General features: G+C 35.1%; 1 protein-coding gene and 1 long non-coding RNA gene across 2 annotated transcripts; one reads left to right on the top strand and one right to left on the bottom strand.

Annotated features, from left to right (window-relative positions):
• The first annotated feature begins 2369 nt into the window (after positions 1-2369).
• LOC139485722 (uncharacterized) lies at positions 2370-13476 on the top strand. The gene is made up of 3 exons (XR_011655372.1): positions 2370-2928; positions 11298-11496; positions 12863-13476. It is a non-coding gene; the product is annotated as an uncharacterized lncRNA (long non-coding RNA).
• Positions 13477-19412: 5936 nt separating this feature from the next.
• Positions 19413-24881, bottom strand: LOC139485720 (uncharacterized). The gene is made up of 2 exons (XM_071270370.1): positions 23240-24881; positions 19413-23165 (listed from the first exon to the last, which is right to left on the bottom strand). The coding sequence occupies exons 1-2, from the start codon at positions 23333-23335 to the stop codon at positions 19542-19544; spliced, it is 3720 nt and encodes a 1239-aa protein (XP_071126471.1). The 5' UTR covers positions 23336-24881; the 3' UTR covers positions 19413-19541.
• Positions 24882-27427: the final 2546 nt, after the last annotated feature.

Here is a 27427-nt window from a genome sequence, read left to right as displayed (position 1 = left end):
CTTTATAGTCATCGCACACAGGATGGATGCATATATTCTTTATACGCTTCTTATTTTAGAGTTAAATTTGGTAGAATTTGAAATCGAACTTAGATAGATATGTTACATTTGTAATTCTTAGAAAATAATAAGGGCACGTGTCACTGATTACACAACTACTGAGCCATGAATTATCCAATCAACAAAATTAATTGGATTATCTTTATTGTTGTTTTATACATTGTGTTGTTAGTACAGTGTGACCATGCGGGAAGTAATATTGTGACGCCTAGAATGAATATCACGATGTTTTAAGATTTTCGTCTTTTATTAAGATTTCGTTCCATAAATTTTTAAGTTTTATTCTTAATTTTATTATCATGTCCTGGACCAGTAATTAATTCTTTGCACGAGTTTGAAAAGGGAAATAAATGTTCATACTTTAAAAGAATTTATATTAATTAAAGTTTTGTATATGGAATCCGTTCTAAACGGTAAAAGCCGTACTTTTCAAACAATCAAACTTATATACATGTAGTTAGATGTTATTTCTCATTTTTATCGAACTTGTCCAGGAATTTTATTTTTGAGTTATACGAATATTTTAAGAAATCCGTTTTTATTAAGTTTTTTTTCTCTAATTAAAGTCGTTTTGTCCAGTTTCACAAGCCTGAAACGAATTTCAATGCGAAAATAAATTCTGAAAATGAACTTGTCTCCGTTTTCGTCTCCGTTTTTTTAAAAATTATGATATTTTGGGTATAATTATTTCTAAAAAAATATGTAAGTTAGATTGTAGTAGCGAGAAATTATAAAAAAAGAAGATGTGGTATGATTGCTAATGAGACAACTATCCACAAAAGACCAAAATGACACAAACATTAACAAAGAAAGACTATTTCGAAGACAGTTTATTGACACGAAATCTGTTCAAACCACGACTAAGTCTTCGTGCACAGATTTCCGGTAAGGTTAAACTGAATATTGTACATAATTGTCTTCTCTTGTATAATAGTTTGTTGAGAATAAAGATATACAAATGTAATAAAATTTGATATTCAGTCAACATTGTGTTTGTTTAAAAACTTGATTTAGATAGAGAGAGAAAAGAATCACACTGAAAAACAAAAATCGAACTTGTTACAGAAAAAAAACTATAAAATAATTTTCTTTATTCGTGAACTGCAAAACACAACAAATTAATTTACCCGTCATCATGAAAAATAAACTGAAAAAGCACATCGAATGAGATATATATTTTATTTTTTCTATATGCAAATTCATGTTAAAGGTAAAACTGAACTAAACAATACAATTCCTAAAAAACAATAAAGATAATCCAATCAACAAAAGGATAATTCATGGCTCAGTAGTTGTGTAATCAGTGACACGTGCCCTCATTATTTTATAAGAATTAACATATCTATCTAAGTTCGATTCAGGCGCGGATCCAGAGGGGGGAAGGGGTTCCGGGGGGGGTTGGAACCCCCCTTTTTTTGGCCGATCAATGCATTTGAATGGGGACATGTAGTTGAACCCCCCCTTTTTTTGCCCTGGGTTAGGACCCCCCCCCCTTTTTAAAATGGCTGGATCCGCCCCTGCGATTTCAACTTCTACCAAAATTTAACTCTAAAATAAGAAGCGTATAAAGAATATAAACATCCATCATGTGTGCAGATATGATTACGGTAATGGGTCCTGAGTGCACTTTGTATGTCCTGAGTGCACTCAGGAGGTCCTGAGCGGTTGTTTAGACGTACCCGAAGAATAAATCATTTCCTGAACCTAAAATACATTTATCTGTAATTAAAGAAAATTCGCCTAAAACATTCTCTCATATAAAAATTCGCCTAAAACATTCTCTTATATAAAAATTCGCTTAAAACATTCTCTCATATAAAAATTCGCCTAAAACATTCTCTCATATATTTAAACAATTAATTGTAAAATAATTAATTCAACGTCGGACTTTCTGTCTGTTTACTAATACTTTTCTTGTTCAGTTTAGTTTATACCCATAATAGATGAACGGAAATAAGTACTTTTTTTAGAAAAATTTACAACTAGATGAACGGAATTAAGTACTTTTTAGGAAAATTTACAACTCAAATTTTCAAAAACAAAATTCTACACTTTTTACCTGGATGTTTTTCTCTGTCTCGAAGCCGCAACCTTTGACCCCGTATCAAACGTAGCGACCAACACCTCACATGACGTATTCTCGATGTTGAGGCATTGACAATATACAATCACATTTATCAATATACAGCAAGTAAGTAATTTGGTGTTGAATGCCAGTAGATCAGAATTTGTTAATTGAACTTTACCTGTTTAAGGGGCACTAGCTGCCAAATTCATGTTCTTCGTCGATTTTAATAAAATTCACATTAAACGTGTATATAGTGTTGAATTGTTTATTAAAATGTTGCGCACAATCTTGGCTGATATGCATAAAACCATTATATTTCATGACACTGCATGAAAAAGAAATTGACTTATCGTATAATACCAGAACCAGAGACATATATATTGTATCTAATATCTCTGCCAGAACTAAAAAATAAACTACAGTAAGTCCACATACACATAAGAGGGTATGGATGTGAATTAACAGAATAGAGAACAAAGGACAAAGAAAAAAAAAGGAATAAAGAATAGTGAAAGAAAGAGAATAATGGAAAAAAGTGTAAGTTATTAAAAATATAACTAAAAAAAGAAGACAGAAAAAAAGACACCCCTCCGAGACGAGCCTTACATGCACTGTTATTACCCAAGGTTAATTTTACGGCGGCTCATTTTATTTTGGCTTAGAAATAAACATAATTGACAAGTTTCCTTCCCCTGCATTCTCGATCCCACATGTAAATAGCACGGTGATTTTCAAAAAGACATTGATACATCATTACAACACACACTTGCCGTCAGTATTTGAATATATTGATTAAGAAGGTATAGAAGATTAATGCACGCACACTATTATCCACCACTGGCCTAAATAGTTAGTCCGCAAACAACGAGGGTAATAAAAACCCAGCACTGTTACCTGTTACTGTTACCTAGTCTTTATCTTCCTCCTCTAGCAGGAGCTTCGCTTCTATAGCGTAATTTCCAATTTGCACCCTTATTTGCACCCTAACCCTTACACACGGGGCACTCATAGAATCAGTATACGTAGGTAGTTATTATAATAATTTATATATATCAGTAACATATATACAGCATGCGGACTAATCCATCACCATGTAAACGTAGTTAACTATATATCTTACACAGTCCAATCGTTTCATAACCGGATCACTATTATATCTCCATATAACATAGTGTTATAGACTATAATTAAAATACTCCTGCCCTCGCAATAGCATTTACTGTTCAAAACACTGTCCTTGGTATCTTTAAAATCTAAAAAAACGTTTCACTGTTCATTTTGTAGACAATTATTCCATATAAAACACGCTAATAAAATATTTAAAATCTAAAACCACTTGATATTTTACAAGCCTTGGATACGAGTTTTCAGTTCAAACACTATCCATCTCTCAATATTGCAGAATAAATCCTGACACAATCCATTAAGTGCGAATCAAATTTACTCGGACATTAAAAGTAAACGTTTGTGATATAGTTTGTAACACAGACCTCTGGTTAATGTCTCTATACGGACCTGTTCCTTGTAGGTAAGAAAATGATATGATGTACAGTCTATAACTAGATGTAAAAGATTCTCCTTGTCATCAAATAGTTCTTGAATTAGCAAAGGTGGCTTATTACAATCTACGAGAAGAGATTTCAACTCTTGCATAAAGCGATTTCTTATGCTTGACAGTTTTTCACATTTAAGTATAAAGTGAGTCATATCTTCTGGTTCAATGTTACATAATGGACAGATTGCTGAGATACAGTTTTTTGAAAATCTAGACCTCTGATACTGAAGAATCATTATTCCGGTGGCGATTTTAACTTTAATTGCAGCCATATTAATAGAGTATGGGTCAGTCCCACTGCTTTTCCAAATATTATGCACAGTTCCTATGTTGGAATCATTAAAATTAATATATTTCAAGGATGACTTTTCTTTAGCTTCCTTCTTTAAATTTTGTAAAAAATGATTATTTATACAGTTATTCACAAGTCTATTCCAGCTTATTTTTGATGGTGGATTCTCAATGATATCATAAGGCGATGGCAATCCATAAATTACAGTTAAATTGTGTAGTTTTGTAAACCAACTTCCAGATTTTTCATCTTTCATAGCCAATTGTCTAAAAGCAATTTCTCTTTCAACAGACTTATCATTTCTAATTATATTTCCAAATGTTTTCAGAATTTTCTTATGAATTTCTCCCTCTATAGGAATACGCCCTAATAATAGTAAAGTTGCAGCTATTGATGTGCGTTTAGGCAAGTGCTGAATTTGCTTTAATAATTGTCTAAAGAATAGTTCCATCTTTTGTATATCTGTATTTGAGAGCGATATGACATCTAAACCATATAGTAGTCTAGGTATAACATATATTTGAATCAAGTGTACAGAAACTTTTGGATTTACTCCATTCAAACCGTGTAACCCAGCACCCATAAGGGAGTATACAGTTTTCCTTGCCGTAGTAATACGCTTGTTCACAACTTCTTTAACCCCAGCATTTTTAGTTATATTTCTATCTATTCCAAGGTGAACTGCAGATTCAGAAAGTGTTACTGATTTTCCATTCAAAGACCAAGATTTTGGCAATTTATCGTTATATACTAATATAGTAGATTTTTGCTCACTGAGTAGATATCTCAATTTGTTTGCATGATCTGCCTGTACATTTAACATTGTTTGTAATTCATATGGATCTGTTGAGATTAAAGCAACATCGTCAGCTACTGTTGGGATACCACAATAAATGGGCCCAATACATGCTCCTAATTGATTTCTTTCAAAAGTTTGTAAAAGTGAATTTATAAATATTTTATAGGCTGTCGGTGACCAGATACCGCCCTGTCGTACACCTTGTTGTTCCTCTATTGAGTTTGAAAGCAACCCTTTCCATTTAATTTTTGATTTAAGATTTTCATACCATCTTTTAAAGAATAACCAATTGTCCCCCGTTAATCCAAACTTGTGCATTTCTCTCATCAGGCCAAGATGCCACACAATGTCAAAAGCTTTCCTTGCATCCATTAAAGCCACATAAAGTGGTGATTTTGTCTTAATTGCTTGAATTATAAGTTCAGTTAAAATTAAGGCAGCAATAATAGGCATTTCTCCAGAGGTAAATCCTTTTTGTAATTTATTTTGGTTTTTAATTACAGAGTTTTTATTTTGAGATAAATGAGCTTTCTCAACAACTTTTCCTACTGTACTTGTAATAGTTATTTTCCGATATGAGTTCGGATCAATTTTTGGTTTTCCATTTTTCAAGACAGGACAGGCTATCCCACCTTTTAATAAAGTTGGAATATGTAAATGTTTAAAAATAGCATTTATAAGAAAAGTCATTATAGTTATCATAATAGGTCCACCATATTTCAAATGTTCAGCTGCTATGTTTTCTTCATCAGCAGATTTATTATTTTTCATAGATGCTAATATACTTTTCATTTCAACTTCTGTTACAGGTGAAATATTTTCTATCTTATTTTCAGTAAAAGTTTTAGTTAAATGTTTTATATCATTTTCAACTAGACTAAAATGTTCTTTATCAAAATTTTCAGAATCCATAGGAGATGCCAAATCTTGAAAGTAATCCATCCATGCATCACGAATCAAGTTATCGTTATTTAAAGAAATATCATTAAAAGTAAGCGAAGTAGTTGTGGTATTTGCTGGATTTCTTTGTTTCCTTACTAAAGAATAAAAACCAGCATCATTTCCCTCGTGGAGTTCCATAATTTTCTGATATTTGTTAATTCTTAAACTTGCCTCAAGTTGCCTTTGCATTGATCTAAGCTTCTTTTTGTAAAACTGAATATTTTGGAATAAAATGTTACTTTTATCAGTAGGTCGGCCAGCGGCTTTCCACTTTGCAAAATGATCTCTATTTATCTTAGCCATATTTTCCAATTCTGGAGTCCAGGGCTTTTTCTTTAACCTTTTACATTTTGAGCGTTTAGAACGGCTACATTTAGAAGCTGACGCTGCCATGATTGTACAAAGTTCATTTATCTTATCTGGTATATTATCAAATGTCAAATTAAGGTTTATTTCATCAGTCCATGTCGACAGTTTATTCTCAATCTCTTCCTGATAAGCAGTTTTATCAACCTTATTCCAATTTATTCTTTTGTTCTCAATCAATGAATTAATTTCCTCATTCGCTTGTATATTACATGGAATAGTAGTCAGTATTGGATCATGAGTAGAGGTATTTATAGACTCACGTATAAAAGTCAAATAATTGCTAATGACACTTTTGCTTTCTAAAAAATAATCTATCTGGGAGGTATCTCTTCCATTATAATGATAAAAGGTAAAAGTCTTTCCGCAAGACGGTGGTATTAAAAGATTGTTTTCCTTTATAAAATCTCTAAAAACTTTATCTTGTTTAGAATCTCTATAAATAGATGCATTCATGTCCCCACCTATCACAATTCTGAATGCATTGCTATATTTTATGTAAATTTCTGATAGTTCATCAAGGATTTCCTGATAATTGTCTATGCTATTTGCATTGCCACGACACGGGAGATATGTAGATAAAAATATAAATGGCTGTGTAGTATTAAACTTGATACCTATAATTCTGTTGCCCCCGTCTGGTAAAAGTTCAACAAATTTTTCAAATTTCTTGTGAATACATATTGCCACTCCAGCATGGCCCCTACGGCGCTCATATGCATCAGAAAGTGAATTATCATCAAAACATTTTGCATAGCATATAAAGTCTTGTAAAAATTCATCAAGCTTATGTTTTTCATAACTGTGGAGCCAATGTTCTTGTAATAACAAAATATCGGAACGCTTTGAAAGAGTCTCAAGATATAACTTATTGCTATTAAATCCCTCAATATTAAATGTTAATAAATTTAAGGACGAAAGTACTGAAGACGGAGTCGATTCTGTCTCAATAGGGTTATCTATAGGCGAGTCTGCTGACTTTGGGTATGCCGAGTAGGTTTCCCCTTCTCCATATGAAGTCTGGTGATTGGTTGAATAAAATGGAGGTTTTGGTGATTTTGGTGTTGTTGGTTGAAGACCGACGCTCTTTGTTGGTAAGATGGTGGGCTTAGACATTGTGAAGTTTTCGTCATGTTCGTAGAGACATGTTTCGGACGAAAATTTTTCAGTCTTACTTTCGTCGGAGAGTGAGCACCTAAAAAATCAGAATTCTCATCATAGGACTTCATAGAGATTGTTTCATCACTTCTTGTGTTCAAAAGAAAGTCATCCATTTGGTGACATATGTTATGTAAACTTGCTGATTGAGCATGCGTTTTATTATTATCATTTTGCATATATGGCTTTCGACGTTTCTTTCCACGAGAAGTTTTTACATGAGGCACATGCGAGTTTCTTATGAAAGTTAATTCAGTGTTATTTTTATGCACATCAAGTTCTAATTGCCTAACCTTTTGCTCTAAAAACCAGATTTTCATTTCTCCTATTTCAGACTGTGGTGTACTCTGTACATTTTGTGTACAAGAATGTGAATTAGTAGAACCTTGTGTTGGATAATTTTCTAACTGTTCAACTCTCTGGTTAATAATTAGTAAAGAATGTTGAAGATCTTTATTCTTATCTTCCAAAGTTATAGAATATGCACGATTGGTAGCTAACTGCTTTTTAAGTTGATCAATTTCAGACTCATATTTCAGAATTTTACTGTCTTTAACTTTCAATAATTTATCTCTTTTTTCAATTTGAGTTTGGAGATGAGCAATCTCTGCTTTATGTAATTCAGTGTTATCAGGTGAATTAGCCATATTCGGACCAGATGGTAAGGTATTTACTTGATCTAGCAAACTTTCAGTCATAGCAGTTGGCTGACAGTTCTCTTTTAGTTCAAAAGTTCTAGTCGAGGGTGTTTGACCTACACTTTCTGTGTTGCTATTAAGATTTGCCTGGCGAATACAAGAATTAACAGCAATGTCTATGTCTGAGTTTACAGTACCCCGCTGACTGGTACACATCCTACATATATATGAATCGTCTTTAAGCTCTATCTCTAATACATTTTCAGGTGTTAAGCCCTCACATTTGAAGTGTATCCACTGATAACAAATGTCACAGGCTACAGATGTGGGATTTTCATCACATTGTTTATTACATACCAAACACAGTGGGAACTGGGGACCTATGAGTGGTTCATTACCACATGCTGCATTGTCCACAGCTGGAAGAGACAAAGCTTTATTTACATTTAATGAAGACAGTTTTTTCCCAGTAGATGCTGTTTCAATCTCTTGACAATTTTCTGCTGACTGACCCGATTTATTAAGGAATTGTTCACAGTATTCACGGATTTGCTCATTTATGTCACTAAAAGAGTCATTTCTATCTAAAATGTCTAAAATATGTATCAAGTAGTTCTCCACAAAAGTTATAATATGACCTTGATTCCCATTTAACAGTATCTTCGATTTTGAATTATAGAAATTTAACACAAAGAGTTTGTTATTTCCTTCAAAAACGGCAGTTGACTCAGAAACAACGGCCCCCCTTTTCTCTGTAGTTTCTGTGGTGTTTAAGGTAAGCCCTTTGCTATGTAAATAGTTTATTGTTACACTTTTAAATTCCTCATAGGCAGCTGCTGAAAAAGTTATCACAATGTTTCCTCGTGCCATAGATAATATTACTGAGTGAGGTCTAGAAGCAGCCTCAATTTTATTCTTTATTGCTTTACTCCTATCAAGTTCATAGTTTACGGGGAGTACAGTAAGATTTACAGTATCTACTTTCGCATCTTTAGATTTTAATTTAGAAGGTGTAAATGGCACCTTGGTGACTCTTGAGCGCCTACTACGCCTCGACAGTTCCATGACGGCACAATTATAAACAAGTCAATACTATCAATGGTAAAAATAAAACACGCAAGTAAAAATTTTACAGTAAAAATCAGGTAAAATGTACAACTACGCAGGTAAAATAATATACAGATGGTGTGGTGATGCAGTTCATGAAAGTTCTTGATAAAAGTCACTTCATTTAGAAATAAAAAGCTTACAAACAGATGCCTTTTTTAACAAAATTTCTATGCATTCAAGATGGCGCACAGTCCATGCCGTTTGAGATATGTACAGATAAAGTTCAACTTTCCAAAAGGAACGATATTTGGGCAGGAGTGAACGACGGAATGAGGAAGAATTGCTGTCTGATAAAATAATGTGCAAATAAAACACTGTTGTTAAAAACGAGAGTGCATAAAACCATAAAATAGGGTGCAAATCTTCTCTCTTGAATTTTCCGCCCGCCACCATTCCACACATGCGCACTTTGAACACAGCCACCGGTGTGAATCTGAAAGCTTCCCACTATCCATTTCTACCCATAGAAAACTTTTGCCTTTCATTTATCAAAAATGAAATATGTTGATATTAATGGTATATAAGAATTATTGGGGAATTCAAACCATTCCTATTGTAAGTGATAAAACTAAATTTATATCAGGGTGATTGAAATGAGGAAAAAAAGGGGGGATCAGGAGTTCAGGGCCCCCTGTTTGGGAAAAGAATTGGTTGATTATATATGGAATCACTGAGTCATGGCAGGAGCAGGCCCCTCTTAGGCAGTCGGTGGACCCCAACTATGAAAAATTCTGGATCCACCACTGTGGTCAGGGTGGTCTTCAGTTGTATTATCTTTTTAAAAAAAAAATACACCTGTATAGTGTATATTCTTTAGTGTAAATCAAGGGAAAATACTGTGAACTATCTGTGCATTGGGGCTTATTAAAAGGTATTTCGGGGGGGAAGAAAGAAGGGAGGGTGAGTCCATGGGAGGTAATCCCCACCCCTTTCAATTTGAGAATATGCTATTATCTTGTAAACGGTCCAGATCCCCATCCCTAAACCATATATATTCTTGAATGGGACGATAAAACAAATCAAATGAAATTAAAAGGAGGTCTTTGGGGGTTTCACCACTCTGTTCAATTTGAGAATGTGCTATTATCTTGTGAACGATCCAGATCCCCACCCCTAAACCATATATATTCTTGTCGGGGACAATAAAATTAATAATGAAATAAAATAAAAGTGAGGTCCCACCCCCTCTAGTTTGAAAACTTGTAAACGGTCAAGATCCCCACCCCTAAACCATATTTATATATTCTTGTATAGAACAATAAAACAAATAAAAGGAAATATAGGGAGAGTCCATGGGGTTCACCCCCACCCCCACATGTTTGAGAAACTTTTAAATGGTTGAGATCCCCTGTCATCCAGTGGTTAGGTGAAAAAATTTCAGGATCCCTGATCCCCACCGTCAAACCATATATATTCTTGTATGAGACAATAAAACAAATCAAATGAATATAGGATCATCCCCTTTGTCTTGGGTTGGGAACCCCCCTTTTTAAAATGGCTGGATCCGCCCCGGCATACCATCTAGCTAGCTATAAAGGCTTTAAAAATATGAAATGAAACAAGGAAATTAACAGTGTAGGCAACTGTTTTGAATTTAAAAAAAAGTCTTTTACATACATAACAATGTTAAATTTTTTGTGCATTTATTTTTGCTTATCGTATTTTCAATAATGGACAAAATTGCATGATTGAATATTGTAATTTAAGAAAAATCAGCATACATGATATAAAATGGGAAGTGGAAACTGGGAATTTGACAAAGAGACAACAACCCAATCAAAGAGCAGACAACGGCCGAAGGTCACCTATGGGTCTTCAATGCAGTGAGAAAAATTCGGCACTGGTCTTCAGCTCATAAATATGTATCAGAAATGAAAACGAGATACAGCTTTCAGTTGTATTAATAAAAACCTCACAATAAGTTCTGAATATCAGAATATACAGTATTGCAAGATTCTCTCAAAATGTACACATAGAGCTGAAAAACTGTCAGTGACTGTAAAATTAATCATGCTAACATTAAAGTCCATGGAGTCCATCTTAATATGCATACTCTCGTACAAAGGAATATAAGTATGCAATAGACATCAAGTTTTCAAAAATAAGAGTATCTATGCCATTAATTTACGACAAGATCTTAATCAAGTAATAATTTCGGTTTGTTTAAATATTTCGGAGGTTAGTATGACCTCCTCTTTGGTGATGATGTTTTCGTTTTAAAGTTGGGAAAATTGTTTGTACATGTACCAACAAAAATAAAAACACAAAGTCAATCTAGAATTATGTTTTTATCATTTTTTTATGTTTAGGTTGTCAGCAAGATGAAAAGGACAAGTATGCAGTTCAAAATTCAAAATGTGGATAAGTTGAGGTTCTAGGTCTTACCTTTGCAGATTTTCATATTTTGCATGAATGAAATCAAAGGTTATATGATGGACAGCAGAGAAAGAAAAAAAAAACTGTTCAATTATCCTGCTCCTGGATAAATGTAAAACATCTTGTTTTTCTGTAAGTTTTATGCTCTGTTTTGATAGTGTTAGTGCATTCATCTTTCCAGTCTTTCCTCTAAATTGTAAGTTTTTGGTGAGTGTTCACCATGAATTTCAGTAAGTAACTTGTGGATTTACATGTATATACTCAAAATTTAGTACTAATATTAATGGGATTTTAGCATGACATCCTGCCAAATGCTTGTTAATCATGTTTATGTTCCAGAACAAACAAGTATTTGGACTGTAGGCTTGCCCAATTTTAAGAAGTTGGTCAAGTTTATTACAAACAAATGTACAGTACAGATCAAAATAACTGAAATCTTTAATAGATTAATACAAAAAGTTTAATTGCAGTTAAAATAAAAACACAGGTTTGGTCGAGCTTGTACCAGACAGTACAAATATACTTAAATGGTCTGACTGTACACATATGGTGGGACTGTAAGTTCTGGACCGTAAAAGTAACATCCGAATACTGATATGGTCTGGAACATTTATACATGTCTTAAAATTAATATCAAACACATTGGTGTTTGATAGAACTATAATGTTTTGGGATATCAAAATCAAAAATATCCCATTTTTACTTTTAATAAAGAAGAAGATTATTGATGTATGTTTAAATGTATATTAAAATGAGACAGCAAGCCAACAACACAAAAATAAGGATAAAACATACATATTTTTTTTGTATCAATGTTATAATTGCCAATATGTTCAAGGTATTTTTTCATTGAAATAAAACACAAATTGAAATCTGTCTGAACTTCAAAAGCTTAAAGAAATATTGTTTCTGTTGTCTGCATTTTGTATAATATATTGCAAATTCTTGTGAATAATGGAATGTTATTATAGGTGTCTAAAGTTTTAACATTGATCTTTATACTGTAAATTCATAAATTATTGCGTGCATTTATTATTGCGATTCTGTCATTTTAGACTTAAATGCGATTTTAAATTTTACGATTTTGAGAAAAATCCTGTTTAATCCATATAAAATATTTCATAATGCGAGTTTAAATTATTGCGTTTACAACTCCGTTGCATTTTTCGCAATAAAAAAAAACTCGCATTAATTCCGAATTTACAGTATATATATATATTATGTATATATGAAAATACCCAAATGTTATAAAGAAGAATAAATTAATTGATTGTTATATGGTATTAGAATAGGAAGATGTGGTATATTGCTAATTTGACAACCCTCCATCAGAGACCAAAGGATGTAGGCCGTTAGCAACTGATGACACTGGACAACCTTTAACAATCAGTAAAATCCATATCGCATAGCTATTTTTATTGAAAATCATATTATTGCTACATGTATGAAAACAATTTTGTATAATCCATTACTTTAGATTTTATTGGTTCTTTTTCAGAAGGATTGAAATTCACCACCTAGAATAAATGGAGAAAACATAGAAACAAGACCAGAATAAATTCAAAGACAAAAGTTGGATCAGTTATTATTTTCATCACTCAGTCAATGATTTGAAGTTCTTTTAAATTCAAAAAAATATTGAAACCACAATAATGTCAAAGTTCTGTGCTGAATGTCCAAAAAGTGGACTATACCATCAAACAATGCTGGATGATAAGAAACTATTAATGTTTTGTGTTGAGAGATATTGTGAAAAAAATAGATTTACTTAAATAGCTACTAGTATGTTAAGCCTAACAATAGAGTTTTTATTGATTTCAAATGGCAAATAATTGTGTTTCAAGAAAGTATTCTATAATTCATGAATAAACATATATTGATACTTACATTATCTGCTTTGTTGTTTAAAAGTTTAGTTTTGAACAGTTAAAGAACAATATGCTAAATTAACATTTCCCAAGAAAAAAAGATATTCAATTAAAAAGATTCATCTTATAATAATTTACTACCAAATAGAAAACATTGTAACATACACATTACTGTTTATTTATATCTATATATTTACAATTAGAATCCCATAGGATTTTAATTTGTCCCATGGGATATTAAAAATCCCATGGGATAATAAAAATCCCATGGGATTTTTTTTGTCCCATGGGACAACAAATATCCCATGGGACTACAATAATCCCATGGGACAAAAAAAAATCCCATGGGATTTAACCAAAATCCCATGGGATAATGGTAAATCCCATGGGATTTTGCCCTGTCCCATGGGATATTGAAAATCCCATGTTTTTATAATTCAAATTGCAAAATAAATATGAAAGTAACTGTAGAAAACCAATGAAATTATTGAATCCCATGTAATTCTGCACATTTTGGTTATATACATGATATTGTAGCTCTTGTTTGAGGCGGCGGCGGATTTGCAAATGAGTGTTTTGCAAATTAAAAGTGTCCAGTGTTTATAGTTTAGCAAGTTTACGCATTCATTCCTAATTTTCTTAAAGTTTGCCCAAGACTCAGCAGTATTGTATTTTTTTGCTTTTTTTGTGTGAACGTTTCCGTTTACGAATTTGTCTCCCTATAAGTGACGTCATGGTCATCCAGGGTGGATCTTTCGTGCGAACAACAATTAATTTACTTGTTATATACTTGTTAGCAGCATCTAGAACTTTTTGTGTAACAATGGAGACTGCATTATTTAAATTTGTATCAAGTATTGTGTCCCAGTCAACTTGTCTTAACTCCTCGCAGTAGCGATCGTAGTCCCCTTTTTCAAAATCCCAAAACCTTACGTTTAAATTGGGTGTATTTCGGTTTGTGCAAATTAAGTATTTGTCTAAAGAGAAAGTAATAAAACTCTATGATAAAGGTCAGTTGGTCAAGATACTAGAAGCTGTAGTACTGTCACGACTGTAAGAATTTTCCTTGATTGTTTTAATCAGTATACAGTCCGATATGCGGTTTAATTAGAACAAAAGAATTCGACCTCTTGTGTTTAGAAGGTAGAAAAGTGAAACAAACTTTGTGTACGTTTGTCAAGATGTCACAAAAGTTACTTTCCGTAAAGTCATTATAAATATTTGCATTCACGTTGTTTAATTTTCATATTGTACAATTGTTAACAATGCAACTTGCAAACTATCGTTTGTAAAACGACCATAAGTCAAGCTGTTACGTCATTTAGGGGGTCTCCTTAAAAACTGCTACTTTTTTTTGCCCGACATAGAAAAAATCTGGGGGAAATTACAAAAATTGAGAAATGAATCGTCAATCGTTTAAGACCATTCCCAAAGTGGCACACCTAAAATTGACATTTGGACGCAATTTCAAAGTTGGATGTTATATGACGGTGTTTTGTTAATAAATTTACGCATCGAACACACCCGTCCTATATATGTAACATCACATGACTTTTAAGTAATTAAAACTAATTTTTTTAAAATAATATTTGCATGTCTGACATGTTTTTTTCTTAAACAATTACATTTACACCGACAGTCATAATTTCTGTATTATTTTAAAAAGTTTTGTTACACATTTTGTTACATCTTAGTTATACAGTAACCCAGATTGGTTGATCATTGTGAAATTGCATATATTTATATCGTTGTATTCCTTTTGTTTGTGTTAACAATTGTCGCTCAGAATTATTTTTTATACATCATTTATTGATCTTGTAATTTCTTGTAATTTAGTTTGCGTCTTATTTCTATGGTGTCATATTTTGGCTATGTTTGTGTTCGATCATACAGTATAATAAGTCGGTAGTTGCCCGCGAATGGATTTTTTTTAATTTCTTGTGACTCTTTGCGTCTTATTTGTTGATTGCAGTTGGTTTTTGTTTTGTGTCATGTGGAGATATGGTGTGATTTTGTTTTTGTTTTGATGTGTTTGCATCTTAGATTGGGATTGCACTGAGTTATTTCCTGATTTCTTTTGTGCTATATTTTCGATACATTTTTATTGCCCCACCTACGATAGTAGAGAGACATTATGTTTTCTGCCCTGTGCGTCCGATCGTTCGTTCGTTCGTTCGTCCAGCTTCATGTTAAAGTTTTTGGTCAAGGTAGTTTTTGATGAAGTTGAAGTCCAATCAACATGATCAACTTGAAACTTAGTAAACATGTTCCCTATGATATGCTCTTTCTAATTTTAACGCCAAATTAAAGTATTGACCCCAATTTCACGGTCCACTGAACATGTAAAATGATAGTGCGAGTGGGGCATCCGTATACTATGAGCACATTCTTGTTAGTCTATCTTATAGCATCTTACAATTGGCTCACTCTATTTTTCTCATACATGCTCACTATTACAAGTCAAGTACTATAGTAGTACACCGGTGTCTTCATATTTCATGTACTACACATGCGTATATATATTACTCGAATGTGAAACATGCAACAATACTCTACCAAAGCAAGCCAAGAAACAAAGATTAATTTAACTTTAAAGGGGGTATGGTTTTCTCGTCTGAGCGCGACCATTTATTGTCCGGCCTCCACCAATCAAATATTTTTTTCTTTCAAAACTTAACACTTTAAGAAGATCAGAATTCATAATATTTTTTCTGGTTGTAAATTTTGCCTGACAACAATATTTTGTCGAACGAATTTTGGATCAGACGATATTTTTTTGGAATGAATCTTACCCCTCACTCTTTTCACAATTTGAAGTTAAATTTTCGTTCCCGTATGTAAATAACCAGCACAAAGACTATTTTTTTTTATACATTTGAAGACTTCCATCGCACTGTTCAAACCAATATTCAGTGGCGGATCTAGAATTTTACATTAGGAGGAAAAAGGGGGGGGGGGGGGGGGGGGGGGCTGACTGACCTAAGGGGAGCTCGCTCCAGTCATGCTTCAGTGATTTCCTATGTTTAATCAAACATATTTTTCCGACGAAAACATCCCCCCCCCCCCCAAATCTGCCTTTATTCTTTAAAACGTTGTTCTTATACATACTTACCTCCATGTTATTGTTTCAAGTATTCAGTCTGCACCAAACACTTACAATCAACCAAGCCGTTGCTAAGACGGTGCGTAAAAGAGCAGCGGCTGGGGTTAAAATTGTACTTACTAGACAGTTTTTGATAATCTGTTACAGTTTTGTACAAGAGTTAGTCCTTTGTTGTTTTAATAATAAAAACGGAACTATTATGATGTTATGGGAAATATTGAGTTTGCTTGATATTGACAAATCAAAAATTCAAGTCACATGGTAATGTTTGGGATGCTTAAACCTTTGACATATTTTGTAAGTTGAAAAATGAATATACTAATTTAAAGACCTTTTGGGGTGTTAACATTTACGGTTGACTAGCATATTTTATGTAGAATGTACAAACCTATTTTATTTAAAAAAAAAAAATGATTATTCTAAAAGATAACGAAAATTAAGCATATGCTCTTTATTCTGTTCTTGAACAGGGCTCCAATTTAAAAAAAAAGAAGGGTTCATCAGTACCATCAGTATTACAAGGCTATGAAGGATGCATTCACATCTCTTCCGTTATGGAAACGTTTGACAAATTATGTATATAAAAAAACAAGTTCCTTTTGTGGCATAACTTTATTCATATAGATTATTTCTCCTACATATCTTTATATATTGCTTTCTTTAGTTCAAATTGGAATCTCAGATAAGCATCTGGTACTTTAAAACCTCTCCTCTCTGTTCTATGCCTCTGGTCGACATGTGTACTTCAGAATAATTCCTGACTGTCGGATGTATAGCAGAACTTTCACATAACTTCTTGATAAAACTGCTGTCTATCTCCCTTTTCGACACTGCAAACATAAAAATCGACCAGGCAATTAAAGAGGGGGTTGCAACCACATGTTCCCCGTACAAACGGATCGGAACTAAGAGCTCTTTCACGGATCTGCCACTGGATTTATACATCAGATGCATCACAAAATATAAACATGTTATACTAGAATATGAAATAAAGAAAATTAAAAATATTAATCGAAAATGTTGAATTATAATTTATGTCTACGAAACCCAAAGTTCCTACTTAATTGGCCTTGTTTTCAAATCATATCAAATGTTTTCATTGGTCTTCACATGTTAGAATAATGTAGGTTATTGCATATTCTTCAGAGCTGTATCTTGAACTAATGAATTGAAAAAGAGGGGATGGATATACGTACTAAACATTAATTTTGTCTGTATTTTCAACATATCTAACAAACATGTGAGAAAAATTAGTTTTAGAATACGAAATATTTCTCTCATTCTGTAAACAGATATTGTAGGATTGTTAAGGTATTTTGGTGTTTTTGAACCCCCCCCCCCCCCTTTTTTTTTGTAATGTACACCACAAAAACATTTAGTTAGGATAAAGAACTAATAAACGATAGTCCTATAATGTAAGGCTTCATAGTTTCATTTCATTTACATTCAACATGTTTATCGGAATTTTTTTTATATCAATATTGAACCGTTATCTTTTATCGGATTTTTTTTTAACTACCAATGTCGAACCGTTCAACCGTTCAACATTGATAGTAAACAAAAGTTCGATAAAAAATGTTGAATGTAAATGATATGAACCTCCGGTCTTATATTAGAGGACAATATATAAGACTTCTGAGATTCATATCATTTACATTCAACGGTTTTATCGGATTTTTTTTTATTACTTTGAACCGTTCAACATCAATAGTAAAAAAAATCCGATATAAAAACGTTGAATATAAGTGATATGAACCTCCGAAGTCTTATATAATAGCACTACGGTAAATAGAATAATTGAAATTCAGTTAATTGAGTGTGGGAGGCTATTTTAATCCATTATCATGAGTGTGTATTATATAATGTTACAATGTAACAAACCTATCGAACACACCGTGAAAAATAACATTATCTCCCCTGGAAATGCTTAAAGTGTTATTTGGCCTGTCTCGCTGAGCTCTATGGTTACCCGAGGGGTTGATACAAGCTATGCTTAGTGTTAGAGTGCCCTTACCTTCCTACAAGGTGTCAGTCCCAAATATCAGGCGCATTGCCTTGCTCGTTCCGTGGTGAGAGAGCGATGTCATCGAGGAAGAGGCTGGAAGTACCCAACTGTTACGTCATGTCATGTGTCCCTTCGGATCCCTCGGTGATGTACCAGTACCCGTGTGACAGGTTGGGGAAACCCCCTAGAACTACGGGGCAATTACACTACACCCCCCTCCATCTTAAAAAGGAGGAACTACAGTTCCGACAAAAACGACTGTATATCTTACTAAAACTCCCAAGGGGAAGACTGGCAACGTCTTTTACTAATTAAACCATGACACAGGGTATCCTAAGTATCCACCCCCTTAATCCTGGATAAGGGGAAAATTGACAAAACTTAATATTTCCCAAGGAAAAAAAAAATAATTTAATTACCCATGTAAAAATAAACATGAAAATCGAGCTCTGAACAGCTATCTTATCTATGGAGTACCAAACTCCCAACAATTTACACACCAGAATTGCCACAGGGTGCCAACCTCAACAGGTTCTTCAGGACAAATTACAGCCGAACTCCACGTCGACCATAGCCATATGATATTCTAATTTATACAGTCCTGGACATTGGTCTCACTCGAGACGATAAACTGCGTGCTCAACACGTCTGAAATCCCTGACTCTGTGTAATGTTCACATGCATGTACATGTATCGACTGTTTAAAACTGAACTGACAAATAATCATACTTTATAATATAAATGCACAATATAAAACAATCTCAATGTCCAAATGACAAGTTCATTAATACCGCCCTGAATTTCCAAGTGAAACTACTAACATGTATATCTTTATACATAATTTACAACTGACTAAATACTATAGGGTTTTAATCCCATAACTGGGAAGGATGTACATGACCATAAATAATTTGACTCTTGTCAAAAATCCCATCTATATATAGTGCCTCTATATAAGGATGCATTTAACTATTTTACTACTGTAATAGCTATTATCACCAAAATTTACATAATATCAGGGTCATTACACCGCTCTAATATCCGTTGCATCTATTTAACATATCTGTACACTATATATATGTGAGAGTGTGAAGCAAAAACTAATAAAAATCACATAAAATACAACAATGGTTCGCACTCAACACAATTCCAAAGGCATTAAATCCCAAACTGGGAAAACTGTTCTGTTTTGACAATTTAACTACTGAAGGCGCCTCACCTCAATGTGAGGACGGTGACCTAACAGGTCAAAGCGTACACTGTCATGTAAGACTGATCCTTCACAGATCAGTGAAACATTCCCACTTTCAGGGAAACGTTCTGTTACTACATTGTACAGTTCCGTCATAGAACTTACACTTGCCATACACTGCAAACCTCCATACTGTATAACCACAATTGTAGGAACTTGAGGGCTCTGTCTCGACTTGATCTGCGAAGAAGAAGGCTCTACCTGGGATTCAGCTAGTTGTGAAACTTGGCTTCCCAGGAGAATTGCGGTTTCATTCTCCAAAGTATGGTGTGCATCCGTGTCATTGTTCTCAATACTGGACTGCAATTTTCTCTTTTTGTTCTTATTCTCTACAAGACTATAGCTAGTAGAGCTGACGTTCAAATTTTCACTCTCATAGTGAATTTCTTCTGGTTTATCCATTACTATGGTACGTTCTTCTTGTTGAGACACAAAATTGTCTTCCTCCTCTTCTTTTTGAAGGATTGCTGACTCAATTTGAGTTTTATCAACAAACACTGGCCAAAAACTGCCATTCATCTGAGCAAGTTCCTCAGGTTCTGGAGGGTTTCTAGGATTGTAGTTAAATCCTTCAGCTACCATATCTTGTTGTTCAGGCGTTAAAAAGTGAAGAACAGAAGTTAGGACTCTCCAATTGAGTAAACAAGCAGGGCTGTTTACTGGTCTCAAACTATACCTGAAATAATCTGTCCATCCCATCTCTTTACAAACTGTACGATGGACTTGCATCTGTATCCCTGTAACATGTGTAGAGCGAGGCACAAAAGACTTCTCATTGAGGAAATTCACCAAGTCTTTGGCAGTCACTGTTTCCTGCCTGGTTAACCATTTTGCTATGAGCATAACCACATAAGCTCTATGTTGGTGAAATCGTCTGTCCTCCATCAGTCTTTTGGCATGATAGGTCTGAAAGATTTCAGAAAGATGTTCTTCAAAACAATGTCGTTTTACGTCTCTTCTATCTACCACTACTGGGCAGTTCTTTACAGGACATTTACGGTCTGTTCGACTTTGAATACATGTCCTCTCCTTTTTTCCACTTTTGGGACAAGTATAAAACCCAAGGTTTCCTCTGGATTCTTCCTTGTTAGTACAGCACTGATCTTTATTGTCTCTACATTGATCAGGCTCTTCCTGTGTTCCTCTTTCCTCAGATTTCTGGGTAGACGTTGAGGCCATCATGCCTTGGTTAGACTCTACTTGAGGAATGACTGTTTCTAAATGAAATTCAGCACTTTGCCTGCTGGCTGGGAACCTCTGTGTTGACCCTTCTGTTCTGGGTTTCTCATCTGAAGATGAATCTGAAGTGTTCTTTCCATGAACAACGTTGACATTAGGTTCATGAGTTATATTTTCACCTCCTAGTATTAGTGGCATGTTCCTATTCTGTACAGTTAATGTTAATTCTCTAATATTCATGACAACTCTATTATGCATGATAAAGTCACATCCCAGTATCATATCACATGAAACTGGAGCTACATACAGTTGTTGATTGAACTGTATATCTCCAATCTTGAACTTAATAGGACTAGTAAGCCTGCATGGCATTGTCATGTTGGTACCCGCACCATACATGGTGGTCTCCCTGATAACAAAGGGCTTAGGCTCTAAAGTGTCAAAAAATGTGTCCTTTAGAATAGTAACTTCAGAACCAGAATCAACTAGAGCAAGTACTTTCTTTCCTGCAATCTTTACCTCAACTCTAAAAAGTTTGGCTGCTCCTAGTGATCTCACTGTACCGATTCCAGACACTACTCCTTCGGAATCATAAAAATCATCTTTGTGATTCTCATTAAAAGATACTTGTTGAGATGTTGGCTCTTTGTGTACTGACTGTCCTGTATCTTGTACATATAGATCTGGACAGTCTTTGATATAATGACCTTGCTGGTGACAATTAAAGCATTCGTTATTATAATAATCATGTCTGGTATATCTCCTGTCACCTGAATTATTCCCTCGCCCACGGCTGCTGCCATTATTACGTCTAGGCGAATAATCAGAATACCTGTTGTCTTGGTTAGGTGACCTAGAATTTGGACTGGTTTCCTGTTTGGCTGATTGTTCCTGAACCAAACTGGTTACTGCGGACATCATTTTCTCTATATACTCCTCTATGCGAGAGAGACGATTATCCATACTGGACTTGGTGCTACCTACACCAAGAACTACTGGTGAGTTATCAGACTTCTCTGAAAGAGATTCCTCCTCCTTCTTGCTAGTTTTCTGAATGGCACTGACTACCTTTCTAGTGTACTGACACCATCTAATCATATCCAAGGCTGCATCCATGGACTTTGGTTTAGAGATACAAGCTTCTGTTCCAGCAACTGTATCATTACAACCCTGACAAAACCTCATGATTGCCTGTTCAGTCATTAGTTGTTCACTGTACCTGCTATATGCTCTAGTGGCGAGAGTCAACACTCTTTCCGACCACTCCTCCAAGGTCTCCTTTTCTCCTTGGGCACTTGTCTGGAACTGAACCTGTGAGGTTTCTGGCAGTTCTTGATGACCAAATCTCTTGTTCATATTAGATATGATATCAGTAAAACTTGATGTTTTGTTGTTTTCCAGGAGTAAGGTGTAATACTCACTGGCTGCATCATCTAGACACCAGCAGAGCTGTTCCCTTTTTTGTTCATCTGTCCACTCAGCGATTTTAGCATAAACAGAAAACTTGGTATGGAAGGCTTTCCAGTTGCCCTTCCCACTATAGTGGAGCGTTTTTGGAATCGAGGAAAGAAATTGTCTGTTCTCTATTTTCTTCTTTTTTCTACTTTCCTGACTGCTTGTAGAACTTTGCATATCTGTGTCAGATTCTGACTGGGAGTCACTAGACCCTCTAGACCTTCTAGAACTAGAACGACTACGGTGTAATGGGAAACTCCTTACACTTCTTAAAGGTGAGAAATCACGCTGTTGATTCTCTTGAGGTCTGTTGTACTCAGGTTCTGACCTTCGCTTTGTTCTGGTCTGACGGTATGCTGAAACATATGACGTGTCAGAATCACCTGTATATTTATGTCTAGGATCACTTCTTCGTTGTCTCCCATAGTAATCACGATTATATTCCTTCTGTTTTACTGAAGGTTGGTTGTAATGCGGCTTAGGTGCTCCTGATGGTGGAGGTTGCTGCTGTGTGCCAGGTATAGGTAACTGAGGCACATGCAATGGTTGTGGCTGATAGCCTGAAAGGTTAGGCTGACCCATACTTGGGTACGTTAAACCAGGTATGTATTGTTGGTTGTAAGGCGTTACATTTGTTGGTGCTTGTGGCGGTGGTCCACCTCTAGGAGGTTGAAACATAGAAGTTGGGTGACCAATCATCTTATGTTGTTGAATTCTTGTTACAGAACTTGGTGGTTGAAACCTTGGTTCTGGATAATTTGGTTGTTGAACAACTTCACTAACCTGTTGTTGTAGCCGCTGTTGAGGTATAAAAACCGGCGCTGCAGCTAGATGTTGTTGTTGCACAGGCTGTGCATAGTTAATGACCCCTTGTTGAAGCTGGTCTAGCCGTTGTTGTAGGCATTGTACTTTCTGTTGCATTTGCACTCTTTGTTGAACCTTATTGAAGCCTGGATGTTGGTTGGTTGGACAACTATGTATATCAATCTGACTTTGTACGGTCGGTTGTTGACTCTGGTTGACTTCCAGTCTGTGAAGACTGTTGAAGTCATGTTGATATTGGTTGACATTGTGGTGCTCATGTTGTACACTTGGTGAAAAGTGAACATGGTCAGGTGTAGGTGTATGTAAAAATCTTGGTTGTTGTTTATAATCAATAGTTGGTCCAGGGCTGTTATATCTTGGTGGAGGGTGTTGCACCTCTTGTTGATGGTTACAATCCTCCTGTTGATTGACTACAGGGTGTGGAGTATGCCAGGTCTGGCTAAGCGGTGTAAACATTCTGTCATTTGGTTGTTTTAGGACATTACCGTCCTGTTGACTCTCTGATTGAGGGTGTACAACCATGTTGGTCCTTGGTGGTGGAGTACGATACTCATTGTTACAAACACTCAGGTCTGAGTTCAAACTCTCTGAAGAAAGGCTCTCCTGTGATGGTTCACAATGTAACTGCTCTAACATAGTTAAATGTTCAGAACGACTTTGTATTTGTTCCAGGCGATGTTTGTCCCATTCAAGACTGGAGCAGGCTCCATCCTCTGAGCAAGATGATTCTACCTCATCTTGAGTACCTGTATCCTTAAAACTTGAACAAGGATACTCCTCTGGCTCCATATCAACAATCACATGATCAGGCTTTGGAGGCAACATACGCACAGAACAGGCTCCGTCATGGACAGCTTCCCTGAGCTCAGCTCTTGGTCTTCGTGAAAAATCAATTATACCCAGAATACCTTCTGTCACTCTCAAGTGTGGAATTTGGAATAAAACATCTCTATCAATGTGGATACCTTTTGCCCTAATATCCATGATCCTTCCTGCTATGGCCTCCCCTATGCCAGGTATGCAGGTAAGTATTACCTTAGGACAGGTGTTAATATTGATCATGTACCCCTGCATAGTGACTTTGTACTTTACAAAGTTATAAAAATTTATTTGACTTTATTCAATATAATTCACAAAATTATATATATACACGGATCAACAATAATTTTTTATTCAATAAAAACTCAAGTCAAAAATAAATATACACGGAACACTATAAAAGCAAACTGCTCTTGTGTTTGTTTACATCTGTTTGTTTAAATCTGTCAACAGAATCCAAGATGGCGTCCAAATCTCGCTCACGTGACCTCGCTATCACAAAAGCAAACTTTTCAAAAAGTTTTTCTCAGCCCAAAAAACTATACAAAACGATGTATTTCTACTCACTTTCACCTCGAAAGTAAACCACCGGACCTGGTTTGTCTCCCTTAGACAAAATACTAATATTCAGGTTTGACTGTAGGCACTCAAAATTTTGGAGTGATGCCAAAATGGCGTCCAATCCCCTGCAGGACCAAAATTTAAACCACCCGCAACTACCAGTAAAGTGTTATTTGGCCTGTCTCGCTGAGCTCTATGGTTACCCGAGGGGTTGATACAAGCTATGCTTAGTGTTAGAGTGCCCTTACCTTCCTACAAGGTGTCAGTCCCAAATATCAGGCGCATTGCCTTGCTCGTTCCGTGGTGAGAGAGCGATGTCATCGAGGAAGAGGCTGGAAGTACCCAACTGTTACGTCATGTCATGTGTCCCTTCGGATCCCTCGGTGATGTACCAGTACCCGTGTGACAGGTTGGGGAAACCCCCTAGAACTACGGGGCAATTACACTACATGCTTAACAACAAGATACAAAAAGCTGCTACCTTTTTTTGCCCTATATCACATAATTATGAAAACACATTACATAGATAGGGAATACTGTGCTTGTGTACACGTTTGAATGTGTAGGTGGCACACTCAGAACGATCGTCTCTAGATTTTTTTTTAAATTTCGTCCCGGCCTTTCCGGGTTCACATAGCAACACGTTTTTTTCCTTTCCAGCTATTCCTGATTATGAATAAATCAAAAACATGCATTTATCCCAAAGCAACAAATATTAAACAACTCATCTATACCAATGGTGATCGTCTAATTCCTAGCTGATTCCTTTAATCGTACCTTTCTTGACGACACCCATCGTTGTAGCGTCTACCATTGGAGGTAGCGAAATTACCTGATTTGACAGAAGAGCGAAATAAACAAGGGGAGCAATTTTATCGAACCGCATTCCGGACTGGTATAGATACTGAAGGACTTGGTTTTTAAAGTTAATATGTTAAAACTTTGTAACGTAGTTTGTCAATGCATCTGAAGTAATGTAAATTTGTGAATGAACAGATAACGTATTATTTAGTTCATGGGAATTAGCATATGATACATTGTCGTATTGTTGTGCCATAGAATGATTATGTCTGTCCGTCTGCGTCGGTGTCGTTCCCCCCCTCGGTCACGTTACAATATTGAATGTATTTCTTTCAATAAGTTATTTCAAGGTCATTTCTCATGACATCTCCTTTCTGTTACAGCATTTCTTTCCTTTAAATTTGTGGTTGCAGTGACGGATCCAGAGGGGTCGTAGAGGGCGTAGCCCCCCTTTTTGTTTGCACTTTTGTTTTTTGTACAATGATTAATCAGACTAGACTTCGTGAACGCGATTTCCCGTGCGTGTATCTAATTTTCATGCGACAATTCTTTACTTGTAAAGATATTTTTCGCTCGTATTTACTGTAATATATTATGGATTATGTCAAAGTCATGTGATTTGCTACGGTGGAGTTGACTCGTGCGTCGAAAAAAGTGTTACTCAAGTCATTTTGAAATTCAAATTACAGTAACACATTGCTTAGGCTGAGGATAAAAAGCATGACACCTTCAAACCGACAAAGGATTTAGCAAGAACATATAGACTTCTATTTCACAATTTCACTAAACAGAAAGTACATGTAATACTTTATTACATTCTTGTGAAAAAGTTTCACGTTAATATTATTTACCTACGAAAGCAATGTTTAACCCCACACGCCCCAGTCTATTAATAACATAGCTGAATAATGATCCCCAGTCAGTAAGCTCTAGATAGATTTTGACTCTAAGGTAAGAACCATTTTATTTACGGAGGCAGTCTGAGTTTTGCCTTAAACAAAGATTCAGGCTGTATATATATGCATTGAAAACAATAATCTTGTCCGTTTTTTTTTTTGTTTTTTTTTTGGCTATTAGAAAAAAACATTTCTAGCAATAAATGAACATGATGAATAAACAACGGCGTATTTTGTTGGGGGGAGGCTTGTTTCACGGTTCGAATGCAAATCCCATATCTGACCAGAGTGTCTGTTTCGCCGGACTGATATATTGAATTCTTTTTTTAAGGCACGACTGCAACCTGCCTGCTGGGTGTGGCCTTTATGTCTCCATTTGTTGACCGCCATTCATAAATTCGTTGTCATTTCAGACTCATTCGTAGCCTTGGTTGTTTTGGAACCCCTCACTTCCCTTGTTGGGTGTCAAACATTTTTGGATAAATATTGCTTGTTTGTCTTTCTTAACTCGTGTCGGATAAACATTGCTTGTTTGTCTATCTTGTCTCATGTGCGGGAGTTTCTCACTACAATGAAGAACCTTTGGTGGCCTACAGCTGTTGTCTCCACTATGGTCGGATTGTTGTCTCTTTGACACATTCCCCATTTCCATTATTAATTTTATTATAGTAATTTCATTGAATAGCCCGGCTTATATCTAGTTTACAACAAGAATTCTGTGAGGTTATGCTACCTAAACATACAACAAATGAAAATCTTCCATGTACATTTTTACTGACAAATTTTATGTTTTTTTAGCCAAAAAAAAGGTTTCAATAATTTTATTATAGACAAGTAATTGGGAGAATACGGCATCAAACATGTCAAACCCTTACACTTTAAATATAAGATATACAGGAACTGTTGCAAAAGTGCATTTTACACTTATTTTATGTTGTTTTAGCAAAAAAAAAAGTTTAAAAAAGATCTTATTATACCTCGCCCCCTTTCCAAAATCCTAGATCCCCTAGCTTGTCATGCCGCAACTATTTCTTATTAGATCGTATTTCAAATTGATTCACCTTTCAAGCAAATTTGTTGTCGGCGCAATAAGATATGTGCGGCTGCATTCTCAGGTAAATTGAGGTCAACAGTCGACCTGGCGTAGAGTTCAATATTGATTGCATTTAGTTTAAGAACAATCTAATCAAGATATTCAATTTTATCTCACTTGACCTAAAAGGTCAAGATCAAGTGAGCTTTCCTCATCATTTGGATCTGTCGTCGTCGTCTGGGCCAATTTAAAACAAACTTGGACAC

This window comes from Mytilus edulis, chromosome 8, assembly GCF_963676685.1.
Source record: "Mytilus edulis chromosome 8, xbMytEdul2.2, whole genome shotgun sequence".
Lineage (NCBI taxonomy): Eukaryota > Metazoa > Mollusca > Bivalvia > Mytilida > Mytilidae > Mytilus > Mytilus edulis.
The sequence above is the reverse complement of the archived record's forward strand: the minus strand, read 5'-3'. Positions and strand labels throughout refer to the sequence as shown.

What these genes read in the sequence shown, in the direction of transcription:
- LOC139485720 (XM_071270370.1), bottom strand. Translation starts at nt 23,335, where the DNA reads ATGTTCACTTTTCACCAAGTGTACAACATGAGCACCACAATGTCAACC. An exon ending in CAGACTGGAAGTCAACCAGA is followed by an intron (nt 23,166 to 23,239) that starts GTCAACAACCGA and finishes GGCTTCAATAAG; the next exon opens with GTTCAACAAAGAGTGCAAAT.